The sequence below is a fragment of the Phoxinus phoxinus genome, assembly GCF_949152265.1.
Source record: "Phoxinus phoxinus genome assembly, chromosome: 3".
Taxonomy (NCBI): Eukaryota; Metazoa; Chordata; class Actinopteri; order Cypriniformes; family Leuciscidae; genus Phoxinus; species Phoxinus phoxinus.
In genome coordinates, this window is record NC_136878.1 from 16774638 (window position 1) to 16801988 (window position 27351).

Genomic DNA, 27351 nt, shown 5'->3' on the forward strand with positions numbered 1-27351 from the left:
CAGTTTAAAATGTTGCTTATACAAAGACATTTTATTTCAACGTATTCAGTCGATTTTTACTCATCTCAGTAGGCAATAGATATTTCATTCACACACACAGACACGCGCGAGCTGTAACGTTAGTAAACAAACGCATGCACATGTGCCGTTCATTCATTCAAACACAGAAACGCGCTAGCTGGAGTAAACAACAGCATGTGCCGTTCATTCATTCAAACACAGAAACGCGATTCAAATTTAAACAGTCTTTTGCGGATTACAGACACCATTTCATATCGCGATTAGAACAAAGCACTTACTGATGATCTGCAGCTGGATCCGTTGTTCGGCTACTCCAGCACGTTTGAGGTAAAATTTCCAGGATAATCACGATATTATTAGCAGAGCTATTCCTCACAGCGAGTGTGTTGTCCAGCTGTTGTGGGCGTTGACTGGTTTGCATGTGTTGCTCCAGATTATCTGTGTTTGAATAGCGCGCGCTCTCGATGGGCGTGTCACATTAGCGGAGTAATGAGGTGCCAGAACGATAATGAGCACAGCTGATCTCTCGCTCTTTTTATATAGATTACATAAACAGAGAATATTTGTTTTAGATTTGAATTAGATAATTTAAAACTACACACCTAAATGATTATAGAGATATATAGCTCATGTCTGAGTGAATAGTATTCGCTGAGTTTTGTTTGAGTTTAGAGAAGTGCTTCAGAAAAAAAGTTCACGGAGACGGAGAGGCATAAAGCACTCCCTGTTTACTTTCTTTATTTTACAAAAGCACAATGTTTTATTTCGATTGTAAGTGGACACATAAAAAAGTAGACATTTAACAGCTTATTTTTTCATATTTCTTAAGTCTGTATGACCAAAACCGACGGAGTATTTTAGGTCTATTTTGCTGCTATGTAAAAAAAAACGAGCAAAACGCGCCCGCGCGTTTGCCGACCTCAGGGGGGTCTTTTTATATATATAAAGCAGCTGATATTGCCATAGCGACAGCAAGAAGCTAGTGGATAGTGATGGGAAGTCCGGCTCTTTTCAAAGAATCGGCTCTTAGAGCCGGCTCCTTCGCGAACGACACATCACTAGTAGTGGACTGCCGAGTCGCTTTCACCCCAAAATGGCGGAAACGTAGGGCTGCTGCTGGGCGCTGGTGTTGCAATGGAACGTTCTATTGGCTTTCACTTCTTGTCAATATACGTTCTTTGCCCATCATCACTAACGTTCATGAATTGCGAACGACCCATCATAACGCACAGTCGGACAGGACAGTTCACACAAGGAACAACACAAGCCAGTCAGTCAACGAGAGACAGTGTAGCGACGAGCCCAATAAATAATCCAAGTAGTTCCCCACACAGCAACATATATTTTTTTAGATGTGTGTACAATGTTTCATGTTTCTGTTAAAGGGATAGGCTAGTTCACTTTAAAATTAAAATTCTGTCATCATTTACTCACCCTCAAGTTGTTTCAAACCTGTATTAATTTATTTCTTCTGCTGAACACAAAGAAAGATATTTTGAAGAATGTCAGTAACCAAACAGTAGTCTCTGTACCCATTGACTTCCATAGTATTTTTTTTTCCTACTATGGAAGTCAATGGGTACAGACTACTGTTTGGTTACTGACATTCTTCAAAATATCTTTCTTTGTGTTCAGCAGAAGAAATAAATTAATACAGGTTTGAAACAACTTGAGGGTGAGTAAATGATGACAGAATTTTAATTTTAAAGTGAACTATCCCTTTAATAATGTATTGTATTAAGTGTCCATTTCATTATAATATTCAGATTTATCATACATAATTGAACATGCACATGTATTTTAAGTTCCGTTAAAGAGGTGGGGTCACATTTGAGGATTTAAAATGTAATTTTACTTGAAAGTAACGCAATAGTTACTTTCTTAAGTAACTAGTTACTTTTAAAATTTGTAACTGAGTAACTAATTTAGTTGCTTTTTAGAAGAAGTAACTAGTAACTGTAACTAATTACTTTTTAAAAGTAACTTGCCCAACACTGCACCTCAGACACAACCCACCATAATATTAACATTCACCTCAGACACAACCCGTTCACCAAAATAAATACTTTAATTACATCATACTTTACATACTTTCAAATTAAATTATAGTCCTTGATTTAAAGGTGATGGTTTTCCTCCGTACAGTGGCGACCCAAGCCATCCGACGCCTCTTTCAGACAACAAGTCAAAGAGTAAGTATAGAAGTAACTTCTATACTCTTTGACCAAGTATCCTTGCGTTTTTTTCCAAGTACGAAAATTAACATGATTTATTTGCCGTCGACCGTGAGACCGATTACAGCAGTTCACAATACAGCAATACTGAACCATTTTCCTTAAAATAACCTAAATTAAACCTAATATTATCAAATGACCAACGTTACAATTTGAATTACCCATAGACAGTATATAAGATGGACACAGCGACCCCATAGATTTCAACGGAGAAAAGTGAAGCCCATTTGAAGCACTCACTTCCTGATCGCCAGGCGAACTGCGCAGGCTCAAACTGAGCTTGACGACGTAGATGTGACGTGGGTCTTCTAGTATTTGTGCCGACAGAAATCTGAATCATTCCCTTCCGAATCTCGCAGAGACGGAGAGCGTGATTATTAGTTGTCAATGAGCCAGCAGCAGGAACAACTTTATGAATCTCTATGGGCTTCTCCCTTGACTTTATGCCTCCACGTCCCCCCGATTGCTTGCGAGCTTCTCCGCCGGTCTATACGGTAATTTCTTTACAGTGCGACAGAGAGTCGCGTGGGTATGACGCAATCGTTAGCCTATTTTTTACAAAAACGGCTTCTACGAAGTCATAACGTAAGATACAAAGTAATGGAGCCCTTTATACATTGTCGTGTTTCTTTAGAAATAAATAATGGACAAATGGAGTCTTTGGACGCTTCAGATGTAAAGTTATTCGCTGTCAAAGTGACGCAAAAATGAATGGGAGTCAATGGAATGCTAACAGCAGGTGAAGTTCTGCTACAATGGCGGTGCCCGCGGAGGCTTCAGTTTCCGGCGGATGGATTACCCCCTTTTGGAATTCGCCTTTGGCTAAGCCACGCCCTAGAATGTAGATTGACCAATCACAGCACAGCCAAGAACAAGCTCCCACAGAGGGTCCGACACTTTTTCACGGCGCTCCTTTGACTTCAACGCAGGAGGCTCATAATTTTGGTCTCGGCAGGCTATTACGTCGCCGTTTTATAAAAAATATGGTTAAACGTTGTGCCTGGGGCATTTGTAACACAGATATGCATTTCCCAGAGAGGTTGGAGGGGGTGTCCGTTTTTTCCCCTTCTCAAAACAGAAGTTAAATCCTGACAAGTGTCGTCTTTGGATTAAACTGTGTGGACGTCCTCTCAGTCAGCGAAACCCCTCAAGGATCAACAAGCTCACTTTTGCTCTGAGATACATTTAGCTTTTAACCTTACTGTGAAGTTATACTAGTTAGACAGTTTTATGCTGTTTAGGTTATGATTTCGGTTCTCTGCCCTAATTGTTGATACGCTAGCACACGCTGCTAATAAATAACAACTTTATACTCGCGTAGTCCGTTTGCTTTGTAAATAATAACGATTATAGAAGTGAATAGAGACCTACCCAGCTTTGCATGACAGTGTTTCTCCTGATATTGTGAGTCCCAGCCTCCGTCTCCATTAGGATATGCTGTGGTTCATTTTTTGACTGTGACCGTTATGCTTTTGCCTCTATTTGGATGCCTTGTTGTTGTTGCGTTTCACCGTATGTCTTGAATAAAGCCTTCAAACGCATACTGCAGACACTTTTGCCTACTTCTATCGGACACTTTATTTGCTGCTTTATAAAAGTTTGATAAAATTTCAGCAGGAAGAGCTGTCACAGCATAAGCCATGTTGATACCAAACCAGAGCCCAGATGAAGTTGTCGGAGGTAGCAACAGTAACTAAGGGGGGCGGGGCTTAGCCAAAGGTGAATTACCCAGTACATCTACTTCCGTACCTTGATTCCCACAATGCATTGCGCCGTGACGAAACGATCCGAAGGATTATTATGGCCGCTTCCATAGACATCATGATCAGTGTGTATTTTACAAACTCAAATTCACTGTTTTTTAGTACTTATTTGATTTTTAAATGTCTGAAACCTAAAATAAATATTATGTGGTTGAAAACACTGAATAGTTGTGATATTACAAGCACTTAGCATAGTAAATTCGCGTCTCTCTCGTCGTCTGGCGAGAGCTACCAGCGAAATAACCTGCACTCTGCGAGCACTTTAGGGACGTAACCGTGCCATGGCACGACTCTGCTTAAGAATGACTCTGGTCTGGAGTAACGTTACGCTGGTACGTGCGCCGCTCTTAGCGAGCGCAGGTTGTGCTGCTAAGCCCACAGAATGAGACTCCTGGCCATGGCGTGCAGGTTGTTCGACCTGAAGCCCCATGCGATTTATGTAGGACACCACTGCCATGTTGTCCGTACATAGATATCATATAAAGGCTAGATGTCTCGTCCGCGCTGCTGGCCAATGGAGGTCGACGTCCGCACACGGTGGCCATCTTGCCACAGGGGGATGTACTTTTTAAATAACCATAACTTGCTCAATTTTCTACCGATTTTCAAACGGGTTGGTTTGTTATAAACGTCAGAGATGTATGACACTGCGTACTTATGAATAATTATAATATTATATATTTCAACATGTTCAAGCATCCAGAATTATAGCCACATTAATAACGTTTGTAAGAAACCAAACCGTTTGTAAATCCGTCAAGATTTCAGCAAGATAAGAGTATTTGTGTTCGTGCAGATCACTCACCTTACAGAAAGCTTCCCTGTGACAAGATGGCCACCGGGTGATGACGTTAGAGACTCCGCCGTAAGACATCTAGCCTTTATTATGTATATCTATGTTTTCATTATCTACGATCCCATTCATCAAAAAGTAGTTCCCCCATTACCTTCCACCTTTAGCCTACCCGTCTACCAGGTAGCTGCGGATTGGTACAGTGATGATAAAACGGCCAGCCAGCCAATCAGATTGCGTGGTTGCACTTGAATAAAGTTAAAAACACCACAGCATCTATTTCTTTATGGATTGCATTTATGAAACAAATTAAATGTTTTGAATATATGTGAAAATTGTAAATGTTACATTAGGCTAATTGTGTGACCAAATATGCACATGTTGCAAACGTGATTTATTAAACAAAATCTGTTTTATTGTAAGAGGGGTTACAAAGAAACACCTGTTGTACACCCATTTAATAAACAAACAAACAAACAAAAATATTCAAATACCAAAACGAGACATAATTTACACAGGTATTGTATGGGTCAGTGGTTTAGTCGATAGCAGGGTAGGGGCAAACACGAAGACTTATTTTGTATATTAATTCTTTCTGCAAACAGAACTTTCATATAAGACTATGTTTACAATAATTTCAATAACCTGGCCATTACTTTTCCTTTATGATTCTTGAACATTATACAAGCTCATAGCTGGCGATCAAAGTATCACTTAATCCAAAGATTGAACATAGGTCCTGCCTTAACCTTTGTTTCATTGAAATCTTTTAAGAGGATATCAAGCAACAAATCAAGATTCTTATGCTTTGTGACTGAATGCCAATATAGTTATAGGGTACAGGAAACACGACAAAAGGTGCATATAAATGAACACTTAGCAGTACTGTAAAGATACCAGTTCGAGAAACGTGCCACTTGACTTCAGAACTGATGAGTATGAGTTGTGGGAGAGAGAAGACAGAGAGAGAGAGAGAGAGAGAGAGAGAGCATGGGTACTTAGATTGATCACACACAGGCTAGAAAGAGTTGAAAAGATCTCTGAGCCTCCCCACTAGATATTGTTATGCAGTCCTGCATATGAAATGCTGAGTTATCATGTGCCATTAAACTTCTCACCCTAATTGAGAAGTTAAAGGATAAAGTATTCTCAAGGCTAACCACAGCCTAGGGAAGAGGCTCCAATAACATTAAATAAAATACCACACACAAACATTCAACTCTTTCCATTGTAACTGTATGTGATATACAGAAAGAATAATATCATTATTTTTTTAACTGGAAAGCACCAAGCCAAACTCAAAATCTCCCCTCCGTCAGCATTGCATTATCTAGATGTTACTGAGTGTCTGTCTTTGGTGTGCGTATGATGTACAGGCACAGTGTGTAATGTTAAACACTTCACTATGAGTCTATTGGTTTACTGTTGAACAGAAGTGGTACACACACAACTGTGTATGGACTTTAGCTTTGAAGACTTTTGTTTTGTTCTTGTTCTCCATGAGTAGGAGAGTGTAGAGAGCAGGCTGGGCTCCTGGCAGTGGCTTTGGTAGATGAAGGGGATGAGATGATGCAGGAGAAACAAGGGGAGAATTGGCAGCAGAGGAGGGTAGGTTGGTTGGAGCCGGAGCGCACTGGTTTATGATCGCTTTCTCCTTCCCTCAAAGTTCCTGAAGTTGGCGGGCCTGATCTTCATCTCTGCAAACTCGACGGAGTGCTCATGACCCTTCCAGTGGAACCAGTTTACACCCTGAAGGAAAAAAACAACAATTCAAATGATCTTGACTTATAGTATGCATCTCTTTCATATTCACATGATTCTCTTATAGGGAACTCAAACACAAATGTCAATCTGTCTCTACTGTATGAAAAGTGAGAAAGCACATTTGAAATGTGTACCTTGCTGTGACTGTTGTCTCCGTATCGGCCCATTATATTGACTCGGTGACAGTTTTTATACCAGAAAGCTCCCTTATAAGACAACGCACAGTTGGTGACAGCTATATCGTTGTCATGATCGTAAGTTGAGAAGGGACGGCTGTGGTGGTACGTCATTGAGTCACCTTTAAAACAGCATCAACACAAAATTAGATTTTAAAACCACTAGCATTGATCAAGTTTTATGTTTACTTTTGAGCATAATATATGTACACATACATACACACTTAGTGTTCAAAATCTGTTCATCACCTCTTTTCAAATTTGATAATAATGAGAAATGTCACTTGAACTCCAAATCAGCATATTTAATTATTTTTGACGGATCATGTGACACTGAAGACTGGAATAATGATGCTGAAAATTCAGCTTTGCCATTACAGGAATAAATTACATTTTAAAATATATTAAAATAGAAAACATATTTTACATTTTAATAATATTTCACAATATTACTGTTTTTACTGTATTTATATTTATTCAGTATATCAAATAAATGCAGTCTTGTTGAGCATAAGAGACTTCTTTCTTTTTTATTGAACTGTTGTATAAATATTTGATTTTATTATTTTAAATGAATGAATATATATATATATATATATACACAACACAATGTAATAACAACTTTTTTATTATTTAAACATTTTCAATTAAATCACTTTTCAATTCAATCAATATAAATCAATACACACATATATATACATACATACATACATACATATATACATACTTACACATATTAGGCAAAATTGTTTAATTACATTTAAAATATATATAAATAGAAGTAGAGAGAGGTCAAAGACTTTACCTGCAGTGCCGCTGTATCCTCCGACATGGACTTTGTAGCGACTGCGTGGTTCAGAGACTGAAAACTTGTCATATTGTGCATATGCAGACTCTCCCTTATCTCTGAGGTCCACGCGCAGCTCATACTGGCCAGAGGAGGTGATCTTGTGGAGGTTAGAGAGACCTGCAGACACAGCCAATGGAATCAGTAGTACAATATGCTCAAAATCATAAAAAAATCATTCACCATGTCATAACACATTTAATTATATTATAACTTAAGGCAATATTGGCAATTTGCCATATCTGCACAGATATAAACATACCTAGCCAGAATTCATCGTTCAGGTCACCAAAGCCTGCAGTGTAGTTCTTCCAGTTTCTGAAAAACTCCACTTTACCGCTCTGCCGTCTCACAAACACCTGCGTGGAGGTACCACAATATTACAATGACTCTTGTGTATGAGAGCCTGTTTTTGCTGAGACTTTAAAGGAATAGTTCACTTGTAAATTCTAATTCAATCATAATCTATTTACTCCCATGTCATTCCAAACCCTGCATGACTTTCATTGGAGCATTTGGTATGATATATGGGTGAGTGAATGTTTTCATTTTTGAGCAAACTATCCCATTAAAAAGAAACTCTATATAAGATCACAACAGCTAATTGTTCTATCCTGCATGTTATTTGAGGAAGAATTACTCACAATCCAGCCGCCTCCATCAGTGGTCATATCGCAGTAGACCTGCAGGGGCTGACTCTCATCTCCACGCACATAAATAGTGTGCAAGCCTGAGGCTGTGTCTCCATTCAACAGAGCCTGGGAGCAGTCTTTAGGATGCTTGTACAGCACTCCAACTGTGATAAAGAAAGAAAAGAGTTTGACCAAGGGCAAGTTTATTTATTCAACATCTTCACAACTAAGAGTCCATAATCATGCAGTGAAGCTGTAACATAAATGTATTGGCTCACTGGTGGTGAAGACTGTGGAAATGATTCTGCTTCTCTTTGGCCCAGCGATGGCCTGCAGTTTGACTGTGTATTCTGTGGAGGCAGTCAGCTGAGACATGCTGTAATACGTTGCTGTGGGGCTTAAGACAACCTCCTGAGCCAAGAGAAGAAAACCAAGAACATACAACTGTCAGTAAAGAAGCATTGGACTGTGCATGTAGTAATCATTGTAGATCGGGAAAATTATAAAGCTTTAGTTTTAAGGCACAAATAAACTGCTGTAGATCATCATGTTTAATGTTTAGTCATTTATTTGTGCAGTTCACTCACCTTGACCATGCCATCAGCCGACTCAAAGCTGAGGATATACCCGCTGATGTCTGCTCTTGGTGGCTTCCATGTCAACATGGCAGTCTCTGTTTGAATATTACTGGCAGCCAGATTCTGAGGGGCATCAACATCTGTGACAGAAGGCACTTGGTTAATGCAATAAAAATGAGTATGTACTGATAACTGCCCATCCCCACTATGTGCTAGGAATTGTCATATTAAGATAGTATAGCATGAACTCTTGATGCTGACAGTGTGTGTGTGAATGAATCTTACATTTTGGGCACTTATGTCTGAAGGGTTGATATTTATTAAAACTAACAGGTTTTATTTTATTATTATATTTTGGTTTTGTTATGAATGTCACATTATAGATTATGTATAGATTCCTTTTCTCAAACCCAGACTTTCGAATTACATCATACAAATATGAATTACTACTTTTAAAACTTGCATTGATGAGTGATTTCAATGGTTTCAATATTTCAAATGGTTACTGAATGAAACATTTCCATTTCCAAATAAAAGGTGAAATATTCTCATGAACCAAATCTTTTTTTTATTCATTTACCATGAAGCTGATTCTGCAAAAAGTGTGAAAATATTATTTAATTGTATGATTGTTTAAATATTAATATAAATTATTTAATTTATTCAAAATGCTAGCTATGAAATTAGATTTAGAAAGCCAACCAAACCTGCCTTTTTATTTTAAAAAAATGTATCAAATGTAATTTCAATGCCATTAAACACAGCAATCAAAAATGTACTGGAAATGACACTGTGGTGGGAAAACAAGAGAGAATTTTATTAAATTTTTGGTGGTCATTATGTATAATACAGTGCTCATGTATTTTGCCCAGTAGGAAGATTTGTCAGATGCTATGCGGTTTCGCTTTACAACAATAAAATATTTTGTGTGTGTGAGTATAGATATCTTGTGGTGTTTGTGTGCACGGGTGAGTGAGCGTTCCCCTTACCTGTGGTGAACTCTGTTGTGGTTGCAGCACTCTTGGCTGCCTCTCGGACTGCATAGACTTTAACGGTGTATAAGGTGGCGGGTGTGAGGGAGCTCATCTCAAACTCCACAGTGTTCCCAGACACCCTTTCCATCACTGGAGCCACTGACAAAGAACAAAACACACAACTGAGACTCACTGCTCCATTGTTTTAGTCTAGTGCCTGAAGCAAGAATAATGAATGACAGTCTGAGCTGAGTTACCACTGTCTGCGCTGTAAGTGATGACATATCCGTCCACAGTAGCGATGGACGGCTGCCACAGCAGCAGGGCTTCGGTGTCGGTGATGTTGACTGCTGTCAGACCGCGTGGCTTATCCAGGGCTGAGGGCCAACAGATACACGCAGAAACATGAGAGAAGCAAACTTAAAACTTGGAGTCGATTAGTATAGGCTTCTGCCAGATAGGAAAGCAAAACACAACTAATAGGCTTACTATACAGACTAAGGAGAGGTTGACTACAAAGCAGTCTAATGAATATGAGGTGCTAAAACATTACAAAATGATTTAATCAATTATTAATTATTTTAAAATACAATATTAGAGTGAGACGTACCTGTTGTGACCCTGTCAGATCCTGGTTCACTCTCCTCCAAGCCCTTCACAGCGATAACAGTGACCTGGTAGGTCACTCCAGGGGTCAGGTTAGGCAGCATGGCTTGAGACTCTCCTCCATCTACTCTCAGTGTCATAGGGCTGCCTGCAGGGGGAGACAGAACACTGGAATAAACTAGAATAGTGATTGCCACTAGAGGGCAGCATTGTCTGTTATTGATTGGCATGGTGACATGCAAGAATACTCTGCTGATGGATAAAACAGTTTGGCTTGGATTGATGATATGCACTGATAGATTCACATAACTGAAGACGGCCTGATCTAAAAACCTGCACAGAACACTGAGAGGCTAAAAGGACAATATGGGACTTTGGGGGGACATCTCTTGAATTCAATCAATTTATTATGCCAAGAAGGCAGTCTAAGAGAATTTCCTCCTCGACTTGTGCAATATATTACGCAATACATGATTTATGACAAATCATAAACTGAAGAAGTACAAATAATAGTATGATTTGCCAACAGGCAGCCATCCAAATGCATAGAAAACCGCACGGTAAAGTCTCACTTTTCGAAGATGGCCTGTGTGTCAAAACTGTGACTTTGAAGAAGGAAGAATGCTTTGCTTTTATATCCAGACCAAAGGCTCCAAATGTGCTATACATAGTACTAAGGCATAAAAAAGGACACGAAAAGAATGTTTTTTTTTTAACTAAATTAATTTTATTCAGTAAGGAACAGTCATTTATAATGTCGTGAATATTTCTATTTCATATAAATGCTGTTTTGAACTTCCTATTTAGCAAAGAATCCTCAAAAAGTATCACTGTTTCCACAAAAATATTAAGCGGTAGCCTACTATTTTCAACATTAGCATGATTTGTGAAAGATCATGTGACACTGAAGACTTGAGTATAATGGCTGCTGAAAATTCAGCTTTGCCATCACGGAAATAAATGACATTTTCAAATATATTCAAATAATATTTGACCAGTTATTTAAAATTGTAATAATGTATTTGATCCAACTCTCAAATTTTTCCAAATTTTTGAATGGTAATGCATATAATTATTAAGTAACAGTACTGAATCGATAATGACCACACGTTACTTACCACCCTGAACGGGTACATATGTGACCCGGTAGCTGTCTACATGGGAACGGGGCATAGTCCAGTGAACAGTAGCCGATGTATCAGTCACGTCAGAAAAGCGTATCCCCTTGGGTGTACCTAGGCCTTGGTAGAAATAACACACATAAGAAGCACATAAGAATGAATTGTTAAAAAAAAATTTGTCTAGCATCTGTGTGGTTCAGACTGTAACAAAAAACAAAAATACAGTGCGTGTGAAGAAACTTCTTGAACTGCTTATGCAGCTGAACAAATAGATGCTTGAAAGTAAACATTCAGGACATGAGGACAACCAACTGTGCGGCTACAGATAAAGGACACACAGACAAAGGCCCTGGCCTTAAAGCTATTTCTCAACGATGGACCTTAGAATCTCGCGTGACAGATGCAAGAAGATTAACTTGCCCCCAGTACAGAGACACAATAGTGTGACATGCCAACATCAGGCAAAAGTGGAAATTGAAGCTCGCTATATAAAGGAAGATTGCTAGAGACAGGCATAAAACAAGGAAAATACACAAAATAGTTGGTCTTGCTCTGTAAATAAACCCCTAGATCACACAGCAGAGAGAGAGAGACTGGTGATGAATGAGAGAAGACTTGAATGAACGTGTCGTTAATGAAAGTACCTTGAGCTACTCTGTAGACACAATGAGAAAATAATGAGTGATATCATTTAGTTAAATATGGGATAATAAAAGACTTGTGTTTGCAAGTTTCCATTTTCATGTTATAAGTTTTGACCAAACCAATCTACTAGTTAACAGAACAGAAGAAAATAAAGAAAAAGAGTTAGTGGAGACCAGCGTCTCATAAAAATCCAATACCTGTTCGAGCTACGGCCAAAATGGGCTGGAATTTCCGTCCCGAAATGATCCCAAAGAGCTCAATTTCATACTCCATATCTTCATTGAGACCTGTCACTTCTTCTGTTCGCTTGTCTCCAGATACACTAATCTGGCGGGGTTGGCCCAGTCCATTAGAATCGACGACTTTGAGGGTGAATGTCTCAAAGACGCCCTCCGGTGCTGTCCATGTCAGTTTAAAGCCGTGCGGTGTGATGTCCGAGACCAAAAGGTGCTCCACTTCAGGTTCAGCTTCTGTTTGATAAAATAATAAAGTTGTTCTTCCTCTGTAAACTCTGTGAAATGTACTTAAAAGATGTTAAATGACCAAGAAGTGCACATGCAGGTCTTTGTGGTGTTTGTTAGAGACAATTCAGCGATAATGTTACTCATGCATGAAAATAGCCAATTGTTCTGTCATCTATCAGTTGCTTCTATATCGATGGCAGGTGATGCTGAAATCAGTGAGCCAGTAAATTTAATTTACATATTTTGATTAGAATATGGAATGAGATATGTTGGTTAGTAGGAGAAAAAAATTGACATTGATGAATTTTCCACCATTATATTAGGTTCCACCATCATAATTGTATCGTCATATAATAGCAGTCATGCAGAGTTCAAGACAGAGCTGTTCCAGGACAATGACATATCCATAATAATCATATTGACAGAAGGGCTCATCCTGGAAACGCATTTATCGTCTCGTTTTTAGCTGAACTAGCAATGGCCACTGACATGAATTCTGAGAGGGACATCTCTAGAGAAGCAATTGTGGTAAGGATATGTAAAACTAAAAACCTAAAGCCTCAGGGATGTCTTGACCACATAAGCAATGTTGTATTTTCAACAATGGCTTTGTTTTATGACCGAATATGTTCCAGTTTTAATATTCTGTGGTTTCTTCTTCATTGTGTACCAAGAACTGCCTTACACACGTTTCTTGCCTTTACTTTAGAAGTAGATTATAGCACCATAAATTCAGTTGATTAAGATTTGTCTTTTTTTTCTTTCTTCATCTGAAGGAGGAGTAGCAGCATGTTAACTTGTTATAATAACTTGACCTAATTCAATCTAATTTCTAGGCTGGAAAGAAAAGTCAGAACCAGAGACGTCCACCAATCCAGCAGCCAGGCTCTTAATGTATAATTTATTTACAAATACAGATGGGAATAAATATTCTGATTACAATTTTAAAAGGAAAAAATATATAGTTTATATTTAGAATAATCTGATCACTGTCTCCTCGGGATATATATGGTCATGTTATTTCACACAAATTATGGAAATGGGATGGAAATTTATTCAAGTTATTATACTGAATTTTGCTATCATAAAGGCAAAAAAAACACACAATGTATTGATCCAAACCGACAATGCTTTAATAGAGCCTTGTTGTCCTAAACTAAACTTTCATGAGAGAGAGAGAGAGAAAAAAGACCCTTGACTGGACTGAACCTCTTCTTCCTCTAAAGCTCTGGATGATGTGAAACAGAAAAGACATTTGTTGAATGTGGAAAAGTGTTGGAAATGAAAACCAGCGAGGACAAATCCCGTGGAGCTGTCCCTCTTCATTAGCACTGTTCACTTGTTTAAGAGTGTCAGCAGTGTTTGAGGCATTTCAAGAGTACTAACATGTGCTCTCCAAGGATCACTTTCATCTGACTGGCTTCTAAGTCTCCCTGGTCTGACAAAGAGGCATCTGTTTGTGGAGGTGGAAAAGGCGCCAGCTAACCTACAGAAACAAGCTCTGGAAGCAGTAATTCTACAGCAGGCAGCAAAAACCTCTGAGGGGGATATCTGTGTTGACGCAGCTAAATCTTACAGCAGGGATAAGCACACCAACTAAAGTGAAAAGTTTCTGTAAATATTGTACATTTTTCTGATTTTAAAAGCTTGTATTACTCAGGACAGAGTGAGGCAAGAGTTCATGGGTCATGTGACATGAATAGAGAGGAGGTTAACAGAAATCCAATCAGTTCCCCTTCTCCTCTGCCTATTTGCATGCAGACTTGAGAGACTGCTACAACTGTGGCCCCTGCAGCCACTGGCTGATAAACGCCAAGAAAATGTGTGAAAGTGAGGCATAAGAATGAGAAGTAGTGCAGGGTCAGAAAACTGGGCGTGCATACTGAAAAGATCCTTCACAAGAAGCGACAAAAACTCCTCAGGATCACTTCCATGGCAGTACACCCCAGCCTAGTCACCCGCTCTATTCGCTGACTCTCTGAGGGGGGGGGGGGGGGGGGGGGTTCTGGGGCAAAAATTTGGTATGCGCCTAATAAATGTATGTTTGTTACAATACAACTTGTCTGGTTTGCTGGTAGACTATAAATGCCACAATCCAAATGATTTAAATGGACTCACCAGCAATGTGAATTGAATGCCGCAGTCAATTAGAATGAAAAAGCCATCATTAGTCTAACTTTGTTTTGCCTGTTAAACACAAATGTACCAGTGAAGACAGGCAGAGGTCATTTACTGCACCTGCAGGCTGTGCTGGTGATTATGCAGACGTGAATGTGTGGGGTGGCATTATGATGCTGTGCAGGTATGCTCTGAATGTCAGCACACTTCAACACATAATAAACACATTTCACAGAATCTGCAGCTGACTTAAAAGATGCTTTTTTTGTGGCGCTTTGCAAATTTGAGAGATTATCTGCATCTGAAATCACATAATGTCAAAGTATGTACTGCATTCAAGTATGTTCTACCAACCTGATCTCACGGCAATTCATACGTATTTTATGAGGTGGCTAATTTGTACGAATTCATACGACCTCACTCATACGAATTCTTACGATTTTTGCTAAATCGTACATATTTTACGAGTTGCCCAATTCGTTTGAATTTATACGAATTACCTGCCCCTGCCCCTAAACCTATCTATCACTGGGGTTTAGACAAATCATACGAATTTGTACAAGTGAGGTCATGCGAATTGGTATGAATTAGCTACCTTTTACTCACTCATACGAATTGAGATAGCATGTAATGTATAAAATCCAGACATACCACATCAGCCATGTTGGTATTGTCATGTGACTTACGACATCAGCATCTGCTCCCTATTATTTACGGATATTGTATGATGTCCTGTGGATCATATGTTTTATGTTTATTCTGGAATCAGTAATGGTTGAGGCTGTGTAACGGAGGCCAGCTAGTAAGGGAAGTAGGCATTTTCAAACAAGGATTTATTGAGGAATAAGTCATATTTGATGAGGCTGCATTATATTTATGTTATTTAGTTGACAGTGCCCAATATTTACTCAACCTTATATATTAATAGTGGAAAATAAAATAAATACTAAATAAATAAATAAAAATTATGGAGATGATAGATGATAGATGAAGAGATGAAAACACTAAGAAGGATACAGAAAAGCTGTTAGAATCAATTGAACATGTGATGTGATAAAACATTTGCAAATGAAAAGAGACTAGAGGTTAGTCTGTATTGCTGCTTGAGGCACAGCATTTGATCCAAAGACTGGAAAAGAAAAGATGCCAAAAGACAACCAAGCTGGTCCAAGTAATAATACCTGTGATGACTTCTGCAAAGACAGGATCTAACAGATCTCCCTTGTACAGCCCATACAGTGTGACCCTGTAGAAAGTACTAGGGGAGAGGTCAGTTACAGCCAGGCTGAACTCCTGGCTAGATAATGTGTGGTTCTGGCCATCAAATAAGCCATCTGGGTCAGACACTTCAATCAGAAAGCCCTCAACCTCTCCTCTGTCCAGCTCCCAGGACACACTGAAGCTGTCCCAGGACACATCAGAGATGGTGATGTTTCCCACCTGAGGCTTCTCATCATCTGGATTACAAACAGACCAGAAGATAATTATTTTGGCAGAAAAAAAACACATACATTTAGGAGAAGAGCATCATGGGTAATGGTAACTAAAGAGATTTGACTTCTTAAGGCATTCTCTCTTTAAGATGATGGTCATTTCTGTTGCTTGGAATCAAATGTTATTGAGGTGAAAACAAAAAGGCCTGAAAGCTAAAAAAAGACATTAAACAAAAATCCACAGTGCAGAATGTTTCACATTATTCAAACCAATGCAAATCATTTTAACAATTAAAGGTGTGTGTGTGTGTGTGTGTGTGTGTGGGGGGGGGGGGGGGTATGTTATGAGCAAGTCGAACAACAATAAACCACTTAATTTGTTACTCCTAAAAAATTCATCGCCATCTGTTCCAAACAGAACAGGAACATCTGGCCATGCAGTGAAAAAACAAAACAAAAAAAACACACAAGTAATAACTTTCAGAAAGTTGTAGTGACAAACAAACAAATTTGCAGTCATTTCTCTTACAACCTATTAACATCCAAGCACCAGTTTGCTGAGACAGCTTTGGTATTAATGGCCCTGAGAAAAGCCATTAATTTTTGAAGGTCCTGCCTAGCCTGCCTGAGCAGAGGTACGCTGAACACTTCAAACATGGGAGGCAGCCATGCAGCGCAGTGCAACCTAGAATTGAACATCATTGTGCATTGTCAGCATTCACAGGCAAAGTGAGGGCAGATAGCAAGGAGATGCACGGTGGGCTAACCATTATCCTGTCTATGCACATTCAAGAGGGCAGAAACGTGGCGTGCAAATAGGTTGACAATGGGGTTGAAGTGAATGACCTTCCCAGGCATTAGGGCCGCTTGTCGCTTTTAAAACCTGGAAATGAAACAATATGAAGCTGTCAAACAGCAAAACAACTCATTGATCATCTTGCGCCATTCATGGGAAGTGAAATTTGGTCAAATTGTTTCATTTTGCACACTTATTCAATAGAGTTCTTTCCACTGAAAGCGGCCCATGTAAGTCTGAGGAGTGGTCCTCACTGCATGCAGATGGGAATGAGAGGAGGTAGAATTAAAGAATGGCTTTATTGCGGTGAGATCCTCAGGCCACAAACACCTCAAGGGCATTTGGATAAAGCCATTGTTGGACGCATGCACAACCCTTTTTGGCTCTACGTAGACACCACTGTGTGGGCTTTAAGACATGCATGTTATTTACATCATAAAGCTGCGATCACATGTCAAAGTCAGAAGCAAAATCCAGTAATTTGAATAGGAAACCATGCATTTATGTACTTCATGTGAGAGCGAACGGTTCATGTTGGACAGGCAGATTCACCACACTGACCAACTGCTTGGTTTGAAAGGGACTTCTGTCTGTGATGTGCTTCATACATCACTACACACGTTTTTTAAATTCCGCTAATTTGACCGCACCTTAACACAACATAGCATAACTGTGTGCGTGCATGCATGTGACGGTTTGCTCTCTTTTTTTTGGCCTGGTTCTGTCCTGATATGTTTCCATTGAGATCTCAGTCATCAGATTTCCACATCTCCGTGTTACAAGCTGAAACTCTTCTCATAATACCAGAGAAGCATTTAGTGAACAGAAGAAAGCCAGACCTAGAGTTCTCCCTTCCCCCCATCTTCCCAAATCCTTTGGGTCTGAGGGAAGTGTATGCACATGTTTGTGTGCCGTGTCTAAGGCCGATAATGGCTGCTGAAATAAATGCATTGGGATTATAGTGCTGGTGATTTCAGAGACAACATTTTAACAGGCGGCTCAGCATGTGTCCTATTTATCAGTCCGCCCCACAGTTCATTGTGGTCAAATCACGCAAATCCAAAAGGGGAGTGGGCTCACTCTGACGATTATCACATGAATGAGCTTTCTGTGCGTGTGTGAGAGTTTGTGTGTGTGTGTGTTTTTGGGATCTTGAGAAACACTATATCTGTTGTCTTGCCTTTGCGACCAAAGCAAACAACTGAGGTTATATTTTGTAGCTCCCTGGTTTTAGTTAATGATTGCTATGTTATATAAGCAAGAACATTTTTGGTAACAAAGTTCTGGAAGTTAAGTAAGTGGCATCCTGACCGCAGTGCTTTTGGCTTTCATTGGTTTTTCTTTAAACCATAAAATAAACCCACATGCCATAAATGAGAGAATAGGGATATTAGGCTTCAATTTCCAGTGGCATACTGACAATATGAATATTTTTAGATTTTTATAGAAGTCTTCTCAAGATAAGGAGCTACAAAATATTTAATTCAAATTCATAGAACAAGGACTTTAATATCTTCAAACTCCAAAATAAATATTGACACTTATGGGGGAAAATAGTGAAGATAATAAATCCCTGAGTTGCCTTCAGATCCTCAGTGGCCTGCTGAATAAATATTTATGTGTGAAAAATTAGATTCAAATCATATTTTCTGAAAGCTGATTTCATGATCCAAAGCAGTATTGCTTTTGTCACTCTAGAAGCAAGAGAAAATGGGATGTGAAGATGCATTCAAAATATATAAATGAAAATGTAATGATGCACACTAACCTGTGGATGCTGACAAGGTGGCTGGCGCACTCATCTTTCTTCCTCTCTTGGCAGAAAGGCTGATGGTGTACAGCATGCCAGGGGTCAGATCACTTAGGATGTAGGTATTGGCAGCACCAGGTACCTCCAATTCAGTTCTCTCGCCGACCGCAGATGCAAACACTAGCTCATAGGTGTCGATTTTGGTGACCGGCCTCCTCCAAACAAGTGTCAGTGTGGTCTCTGTGGTCTCACTTACTTGAAGCTCTTTGGGAGCATCAAGATCTAAGAGGACAGGGACAAAACACGGATTAGTTAATTAAAAAAATGACAATTCTGTCATCATTTACTCACCCTCGTTTCGTCCCAAACCTGTCCGAGTTTCTTCCATTGAATACAATAGGAAAAGAAACTGGTTGCTTATTTTAATTCAATTACAATGAATGGGAATTGAAGCTTTCAAGCTCCAAGTGAATGCAAAAGCACCATAAAATATATTGCTATAATGCTATATTTATAGTCTTTTGAAGCTAAACAATACTTTTGATAATCCAGTGAGCAGTTAACCATTGCAACCAGATCGGTCAACGAGTTGAATTCATTCAGACCCGTTTTGTGAACTGGATCAAGTGATTCATTAAAACTATTCAACAATGAATTATTCACAAACCAAACAGATTCATATTCAATTGACCACAACAAATGACAGTATTGGCCAGTTTGTTACACAAAGGCTTCAGAAAGCACAGGGGTCATATGGACCATTCTTATGATACATGAGCACTTTGATATTGTGCATTTTGTTATCCTTTTGGTACTTGACAGAGAGAGTAAATTTTTTTCTTGAACTATTCCTTTCAGAATTATAAATACAACAACTGAGCTTTATTATGAAAGTAGATCTCACATGCACCTTTTTACTCAGTTTCACTAATGATGTTGCATATCATAAGATACATAAAACACCTGTGAGTTAATGACCATTTTTGTTAAGTCTTACCAGTCACAGCATTGGTTGTTGCAGGCAAACTCTCACGCTCTTCCTTAATGGACGTCACTCCCATTCCATACTCGGTCCCGGGCCTAAGGCCTAAGAGAAAACCCAACAAAAATAGTTTTTTTGAAAATGAAACCATTAATCCCTCACATTGGTGTTATTTTTGGAACCTCCATGGTAGGCAATTGTTTTCATACTAGCGACAGCACGGTTTCAATTTCATCTTCATGCCATATCAATCTAATGCCTTTCAGTTGCCGCATCAAAGAGCTTCTCCACATGCCAGAGACAATATTTACCATCATACAAGAGATTCTCAGATCCCCACAGCCCCCATTCATAAGAGCCCTTAGCCCAAATCCCACACTTTACCCCTTTTAATGCCTGTATTGGCTCCTGCAGAGGTCACTGTGCAGGAGTCCTCCAGCATGAAATTACGCCTAATGCATAGGAAGCTCATTATCAATAAAATCACAGGCGTGACGGCAATTACAGATAATAACTGTGTGAAAGAGACAACTAGTGAGATGTGTGTGTGTGTGTGTGCGAGAGAGAGGCTCTGCGTTATTAGCCGAACAGATCGTCCGCCTTATTTACATGGAACAGGCCTCCCAAGGACAAAGGAGCAAACCAGACAAAGAATCTATTATCCATTTTGAATATATTTTTTTCCTCCCAGCCATGATAATCCCTGCTTGCGGTAACACATGGTTGTAGAGAATAAGAATTAGCACAGGAGATTGCCTCAAAGCGCAAGTGTATAATAGAAGTGCTGCTGCGACGAAGAAAGCCTCCACTTTCCCTTTTTGACTGGGATTTTCACATTGAAGCACCAGTGTTACTTCATTTAAGGCATGAATAAGGCATTATCAACAAAAAGGGTAGCATCTCGATCCACTTTAGTCGTGTAAACATTTTACGCCACTAAAACAAAGGCGCTCATTTGGAAATAAGTGGTAAATGGTACTGGTAAAGTAATGCAATAAAACACTTAAAATGTATACAATTTTAAATTAGCCTATTTCTATTCAGACATACAGAACAAAAGCTTTCCAATTGTTTTAAATCCTTTCCTTATTTTTTCCTCTTTTTGTTTTCATACATAGTTTTCAATCTCCATGATCTGCTTGTAAATGATTTGTAATCGGTTAGCAATCTCTGGAGAGGAATTTTGTGTAATTCAAACGGGCCTCTCACCAGTGATTTTAGCCTTAGTGGTGTCTTGCGGGCCACTGGGGAAGACCAGTTCTCCATGCTCCCCTCCAGAAAGTGGGCCGTATTTAACACGGTAATTCAGGACGTTGGCTCTGCTGTTTTTCCACTCCAGAGTTATGCTCTCATCTGTCTGTTCAACTGCCTTGAGGTGCTTTGGGGCATCCAGGTCTGAAACACACGTCAACATGTGGATGAAAGAAAATGCTTCTTGTAAACGTATGGTTATCCTCCAGGGCTAGACAAACAAAATTGCTTCAATGCAATGTCTAAGTGCACCACAATTATCAGTAGACCTGCTAAAGCAGATTGAATTCACTTTATGATGTGCTGAAAGGATTTCTAGTTGTTGAAATTAGTTTGTACCTGTGGTGAAGGTCTCATAGACGGGAAAGCTGGTCATCTCTCCCCTGCGGGCCATGAGAGAGACCTCATACTCAGTGTCCGGATACAGCTCAGCCAGGTGATACTGGGTATCCATGGAGGAAAGCTTGACTGTGTTCCTGTCTGAGGAATCTGTGTTTGGGCCATAGGACACAGAGATCCCATCCACCTGAGCAACAGGCTGAAACCAGGTGACGAGGGCTGTGGTGTCCGTCACATCACGCACATCCACCTGGCTCGGAGCATCAATCACTGCGGATGAGAGGAGAGATGTGTGAAAGCTAGGGGAAAAGCTACATAATGGGAGCATTTATGCAAACAGATGATCTAAAAACAGCTGCTATAGACTTTTTGATATCAAGGACCTCCAAATATGATATTTGTTCACATAAAATATAATGACGGCTATACATTTTTATTCAAAAAGACCCATTTATACTATGCATAAAAATATTCATTGTTTCATTATTCATTTAATTTAAAATAAATCATTGTTTATTCACATTGTCACTTTGCTTAAACCAAAAGAAATTATAAAAATAGTAAACAGTAAATTAAATGTAAAAAAAAATAAAAAAATCTGCAAATATTACAAAAATAGTTTTTCATATAATCAAGAAAAAAAATCCTAATGAAAGTAAAAATACATATTTGGTACATGCTAGGTTATTTCCCCCTGAAATAGCACCACAACCCCCAGGGGGTCCCCGGTTTGAAGAAAAAACAAACAAACACTATTTGCTATTATACAGATGCATATATTCCGACATTAAGATTCTCCAAGACTTAAAAGAGGAAAAATAACTATTTATGTCTTAATTTCTATGGTTAAATCAGTTAGTCACATTAGGAAGTGTATTGAGAGCAGATACCTATGTGAACGTAAGATAATATAGAGGGACTGCATGCAGCTTAGAGGAGATTTGTGCATGCGAGATGCTCCAATGCACCAGTTATCTCACGGGAGGACAGCCTCTCATGTTGCTGAGTGGTGCCTCCCACACACTGAGAGTGAGGGAGAGAACTCACTTTGAGCAATTAGTCCTCCTTTAATGCAAATCCTATGTGGCACAAGTCGAAGAAATGGAGTAGATGGAGCGTTAGAGCCATGCTGGGAGATTTTTTTAGACATTTGTAAGACAGCAAAATCAGCATGTTGTGAAGGGAAACTGGTTCCTTGCACTGACAGCGTTAGAGGCCAATGTTATAACGGCACATCTTTTCCCAATAGGGCCATATGTGTGTGTTTTTTTTTAAATAAGCTATTGATAAAAGTGAAAGATTGTTTGGGAAATGTCAAAACGGTAAAAAGCAGTGCACCATTTGAGGGTAAACCCTTATCCTACTCTTATTTAAAAGCAAATCATCTACAGTCAAAGAGGATGAAAAAGCTTGTAACTGGTACTCAGAAATATGGTGCAAAACAATAATATTTACAGTATATTTGTTAATATGTAGAATGATATTTTAGTTTCATACTGATAGGAAGATGACAAAATATATTACAAAAGCTATAAATCAAATTATCAAATAAAAATATATTATTCAAAACTATTACTAAGACATTAATGCTACTGTTTTCACTGTAACTTAATTAGTTTAAGATGTAAATCTTAAATCTTAGATGTAAAAGTCTGGTCACACTAGCAGAAAATTGGAGGATGCAAAATACTAAGTTTTTTCATGTTTTTGAAAAAGGTCTCTTATGCTCAGTGAGGCTGTATTTATTTGATTAAGAAATACAGTGAAAAAAGTAGCATTTTGGAATAGTATTACACTTCAAAATAACTCTTTCAATTTACATTTTTATGTATTTTACGATTAAATATATTCATGTGATCACAAAGCAGAATTTTCAGTAGCCTTTACTCAGTCTTTGTTGTCACATGATCCTTTAGAAATAATATGCTTATTTGGGTCTCAAGACATTTATTATTATCAAAATTTTATTCTTAAAATTTTTCTTATTCTTATTTTTGTGGAAACTGTGGATTTTTGTGGATTATTTGATGAATAGAAAGTTGAAAAGAACAGCATTTATTTGAAATAGAAATCTTAACTGTCACTTTTGATCAATTTAATGCATCCTTGCTGAATAAAAGATGGAATTTCTTTCAAAGAAAACAAATAAAAATCTTACCGACCCCAAACTTTAGAATCGTAGTGTATATATTTTAGCTGATCCGGTGTAGTAATACACATAATTAGCAAATGGCAAGTGCTAACGTCTTGCAAAATAAGGTATCAAGAGAATAGCACTTACATTGCCAGTTAGTCTAACTCAAAACAAAACATTAACATTTTCAGCAGAACCCTGCACTGCAAATAACTGCCAATTAACATAAAATGTTGGCTGCCCTTTTTAATTTCAGGTAAGACATTCTGGCTCTTAAAAAAAAGGCCTGAAAAAGAGCAGACTGGTCATGGACTGTTAATTACGTCGACAGCTGCTTACTTGTGACAACGTTCTTGCTGGATGGGTGTCCGCGGGTGTTGTTCTTTACGACCTCAAGCTTAACTTCATACTCTTGTCCAGGTCCAAGACCAGACTGCTCAAAGGTGGTCTCAGGAGGTGTGAGAGAGTTCAAAATCTCTCCATCCTCTTCTTTCTGCCATTCAAAAACAGATTTTTTTGGTTAATTGAATTGGTGAATATATTAAATCTGAAAACAGATCACTGGTTAAAGGTTCTGTTGGTTAATAAAATAACACCACAAATCATCAAAGAAGCAACCTCAGGAAAACAAAGTCAAGCTCCTATGAGTTACAGGGTAATGAGAGGGTGTCCTGAGAGTAAACACTTGGGTCTTTTAGCTGATTCTACTTGGATGAGTGTTTCACTTCACAGTGAGAGTTATTTTGGCATTGACATCTCTAAACTTGATGTGTGAATGAGACTGCCAAGCTGTGTTTTGAAAGAGGGATATAGGGGAGGCTTGCATGTTCTAATGGTGCTGTTTTTTAGAGTTTGCATAAGCCCTCGAGAAAGAAAATAAAGCATTACAGAGACAATAACAGTTCTGTGGCACATGATCACACATGCTGTTGCCAGGAGCTTCTTAGAGGGTTTTGTCTTGGAAAACCGCAGACTTCTGTCAGTAGCTTTTTGCTAAGTGGCACCACTCAGCTATTTTCTAATTTTAAACTATTACTTGCCAACAGAACAGTCCTTTTATATTACAACTTTTAGGCAAATATATGTGGGCAATGATACACTTTTGGATCATAGCCCCAAGGATGATGCCAGGACACTCACTGTGTTTCTGAAGATGAGGTTCCAGCTATCAAACGGGATGTTCAAGGGGTCCCACTCAACCTCTACTGAAGTCTCTCTAACCGATTTGAATTTCAGACCCTCGGGTTCAGGGAGATCTGATTGTAAGATAGAGCAGCTTAGCAGGATATACTCAGGACAAAATAACAAGTAACTTTCCCAAGCATTAGATGATGTGTGACTTACGTGTGGCGATTCTGGCACTGACAGGGACACTCATCTTGCTGTTCAGGACAGCAAATACACTGATTAGGTACTCTATGCCAGGCTCGAGCTCCCTAATAGTGGCTGTCTTCTTTTCACCAGAGACTTTAATTTCCATCTCTAAACCGCCAGGAGCCGTAGGCACATAGGTGATAAGATACTCTGTCACAAGCATCTCATTGACCCAGGCGAGGTCCACTGTTTCTGGGTCGACTTCAGTCACTGTAAGGTCTCTGGGTGGGGAGACTGTGGATTGAAACAGATCAAATTAGTCAAAAGATAACATGCAAAACAACATCTCATTGATATTATGCCACAATTTGTGGGAAAGAGAAATGTTAAGATAAATACTTTATCCAATGATAGCTTAATGTGCAGAGACAACTAAGTAAGCCATTCATGGTTGATTTCCTCAAATGTGTAAACATTGCCTACTGCCTAACCCACTTGGCTCAACCAATTATATGCAGTTTGAAGACGAATTATGGGTTTGTCTGACCAATGGAAGATATGGAGGAGTGTTTGAAAACCATTATTTTTGCAAATTTTGTCTGGTGATGCTAAGCTTAATACACATACACCTTAAGTCATTTATATTTACACCTGCTTCATCTTTGAGAAAGTATAATAGCCAAAACTGTAGGTAAAAGCTATACAGCTATGCAGTATACGGTGTGAATTATAGTGACTTACTTTCAGAGCAGTCGTCGCCAGTGAAGCCTAAATCACATATGCACATTCCATTCAGGCATTGGCCTTGGTCATTGCAGTTTTCTGGGCAGGTCAGAACAGAGCAATCCACACCAGTGTAGCCTTCAAAGCAGATGCATTTTCCATCTTCACAGAAGCCACGGTCCAAACAGTTGTTAGGACACATCTTTGTACCACAGTCCTCCCCAGTAAACCCGCTGTTACACACGCACTGGCCATTTACACAATGTCCTTGGTTATGGCAGTCACTGGGACAAGTCAACTCGCTGCAGTCATGGCCTGTAAAGCCAGTGTGGCAAACACACTTGCCGTCCACACACTGTCCATGGTCATTGCAGTCATTGGGGCAGGTCTTGATACTGCATTCTTCCCCAGCAAAACCATCATGGCAAATACACTTGCCATCTACACACTGTCCACGTCCATGGCAATGATTGGGACATGTTTTGATGCTGCATTCTTCTCCAGCAAAGCCATCATGGCAAATACACTTGCCATCTATACACTGTCCACGTCCATGGCAATGATTGGGACATGTTTTGATGCTGCAGTCTTCTCCAGCAAAGCCATTGTGGCAAACACACTTGCCGTCCACACACTGTCCACGTCCATGGCAGTGATGGGGGCAGGTCTTGACACCGCAATGTTCTCCAGCAAAGCCATCATGGCAAATGCACTTGCCGTCTATGCACTCTCCTTGTCCATGGCAGTCATTGGGACAGGTCTTGATGTTGCAGTCTTCTCCAGCAAAGCCCACTTTGCAAATGCACTTCCCGTTGACGCATCGACCACGATCGTGACAGTTATTGGGGCAGGAAAGCTCTGAGCAGTCGTCACCTTCATATCCAGCATCACAAATACACTCACCATCGACGCACTGTCCTCGGTCATTGCAGTTGTCGGGGCAGGAGAGAATGCTGCAGTCCTCGCCCTCGAACCCGGGGTCACATATGCACTTCCCATTGAAGCAGTGACCTCTCTGATTGCAGTCATTGAGACAGGTGAGCTTGGAGCAGTCATCTCCGCTGTACCCAATATTGCAGACACACTGTCCATTGACACACCTGCCACGGTGGTTGCAGTTTTTGGGGCAGGTAAGCTCCCCACAGTCCTCCCCAGTAAAGCCCTCATCACAATAGCAGGTTCCATTGTCACAGCGGCCACGGTCAAAGCAGTCGTTAGGACAGATGAGCTCAGAGCAGTCAAACCCCGTCCAAGGCTCGTCGCATACACATTCGTCATCCACACAGCGCCCCCTGCCAAGGCAGTTGTTTAGGCAGTTGGTTAAACGGCAGTCTTCACCAATGAAGCCCTCCTCGCAGAGGCAAGCCCCGTCGATGCAATCTCCATTCTCACCGCAATCTACAGGACACAGCTCGATACTGCAGTCCTCCCCACCAAAGCCCTCGAAGCAGACACACTTGCCATCCTCGCAACGGCCCTGATCCTGGCAGAAGTTCGGGCACTCTGGCTCAGAGCAGTTTACTCCCTTCCAACCGGGCTCACACAAACAGCTGCAGGTCTCAGTGCTGTAGTTGCCACGGCCACTGCAGTAGGGTTTGGTTGTGACTTCACCTGAGAAAGAGAGTGAAAAACAATTTCATGCTGGTTTAGGTGGGGATGGGAATTTTACAGTACACTGGAATGTTTTTCATGTTTTCAATTGGCTTCGGACACATTTTGTATATGAAATCTATTTTTACATGTTTGCTTTGAGGTCATGGTAAAAGACTAAGTAATGACCTGAGTCGATTGTGAGGATGAAATTAATCAAAGCATCTAAATCTATGCAGTCATAGAAGGAATTTTTGGGGAGGCTGATATAATCTTGTTCAAACCAACAATAGATTGCAGGAG

The 27351-nt window shown here is 39.6% G+C and overlaps 1 protein-coding gene across 5 annotated transcripts in view; it reads right to left on the bottom strand.

Moving 5' to 3' along the window:
• Positions 1-5188: 5188 nt before the first annotated feature.
• The window catches only part of tncb (tenascin Cb), a 64977-nt gene continuing 42814 nt past the window's right edge, over positions 5189-27351 (bottom strand). For 4 of the 5 annotated variants that reach the window (XM_079606541.1, XM_079606539.1, XM_079606540.1 and 1 more), the window contains 21 exons: positions 25477-27069; positions 24766-25029; positions 24562-24677; positions 23761-23914; positions 21288-21557; positions 20907-21092; positions 19713-19802; positions 18734-18997; positions 15918-16193; positions 12352-12624; positions 11507-11629; positions 10393-10536; positions 10040-10159; positions 9798-9941; positions 8818-8948; positions 8509-8641; positions 8243-8394; positions 7861-7957; positions 7557-7718; positions 6710-6873; positions 5189-6560 (listed from right to left, as the gene is read on the bottom strand). In XM_079606541.1, coding sequence (XP_079462667.1) covers positions 6450-6560; positions 6710-6873; positions 7557-7718; positions 7861-7957; positions 8243-8394; positions 8509-8641; positions 8818-8948; positions 9798-9941; positions 10040-10159; positions 10393-10536; positions 11507-11629; positions 12352-12624; positions 15918-16193; positions 18734-18997; positions 19713-19802; positions 20907-21092; positions 21288-21557; positions 23761-23914; positions 24562-24677; positions 24766-25029; positions 25477-27069 — 4967 coding nt within the window. In that variant the 3' untranslated portion in view covers positions 5189-6449. The remainder of the gene's footprint in view (positions 6561-6709; positions 6874-7556; positions 7719-7860; positions 7958-8242; positions 8395-8508; positions 8642-8817; positions 8949-9797; positions 9942-10039; positions 10160-10392; positions 10537-11506; positions 11630-12351; positions 12625-15917; positions 16194-18733; positions 18998-19712; positions 19803-20906; positions 21093-21287; positions 21558-23760; positions 23915-24561; positions 24678-24765; positions 25030-25476; positions 27070-27351) is intronic. The other variant, XM_079606542.1, reaches the window with a different exon arrangement.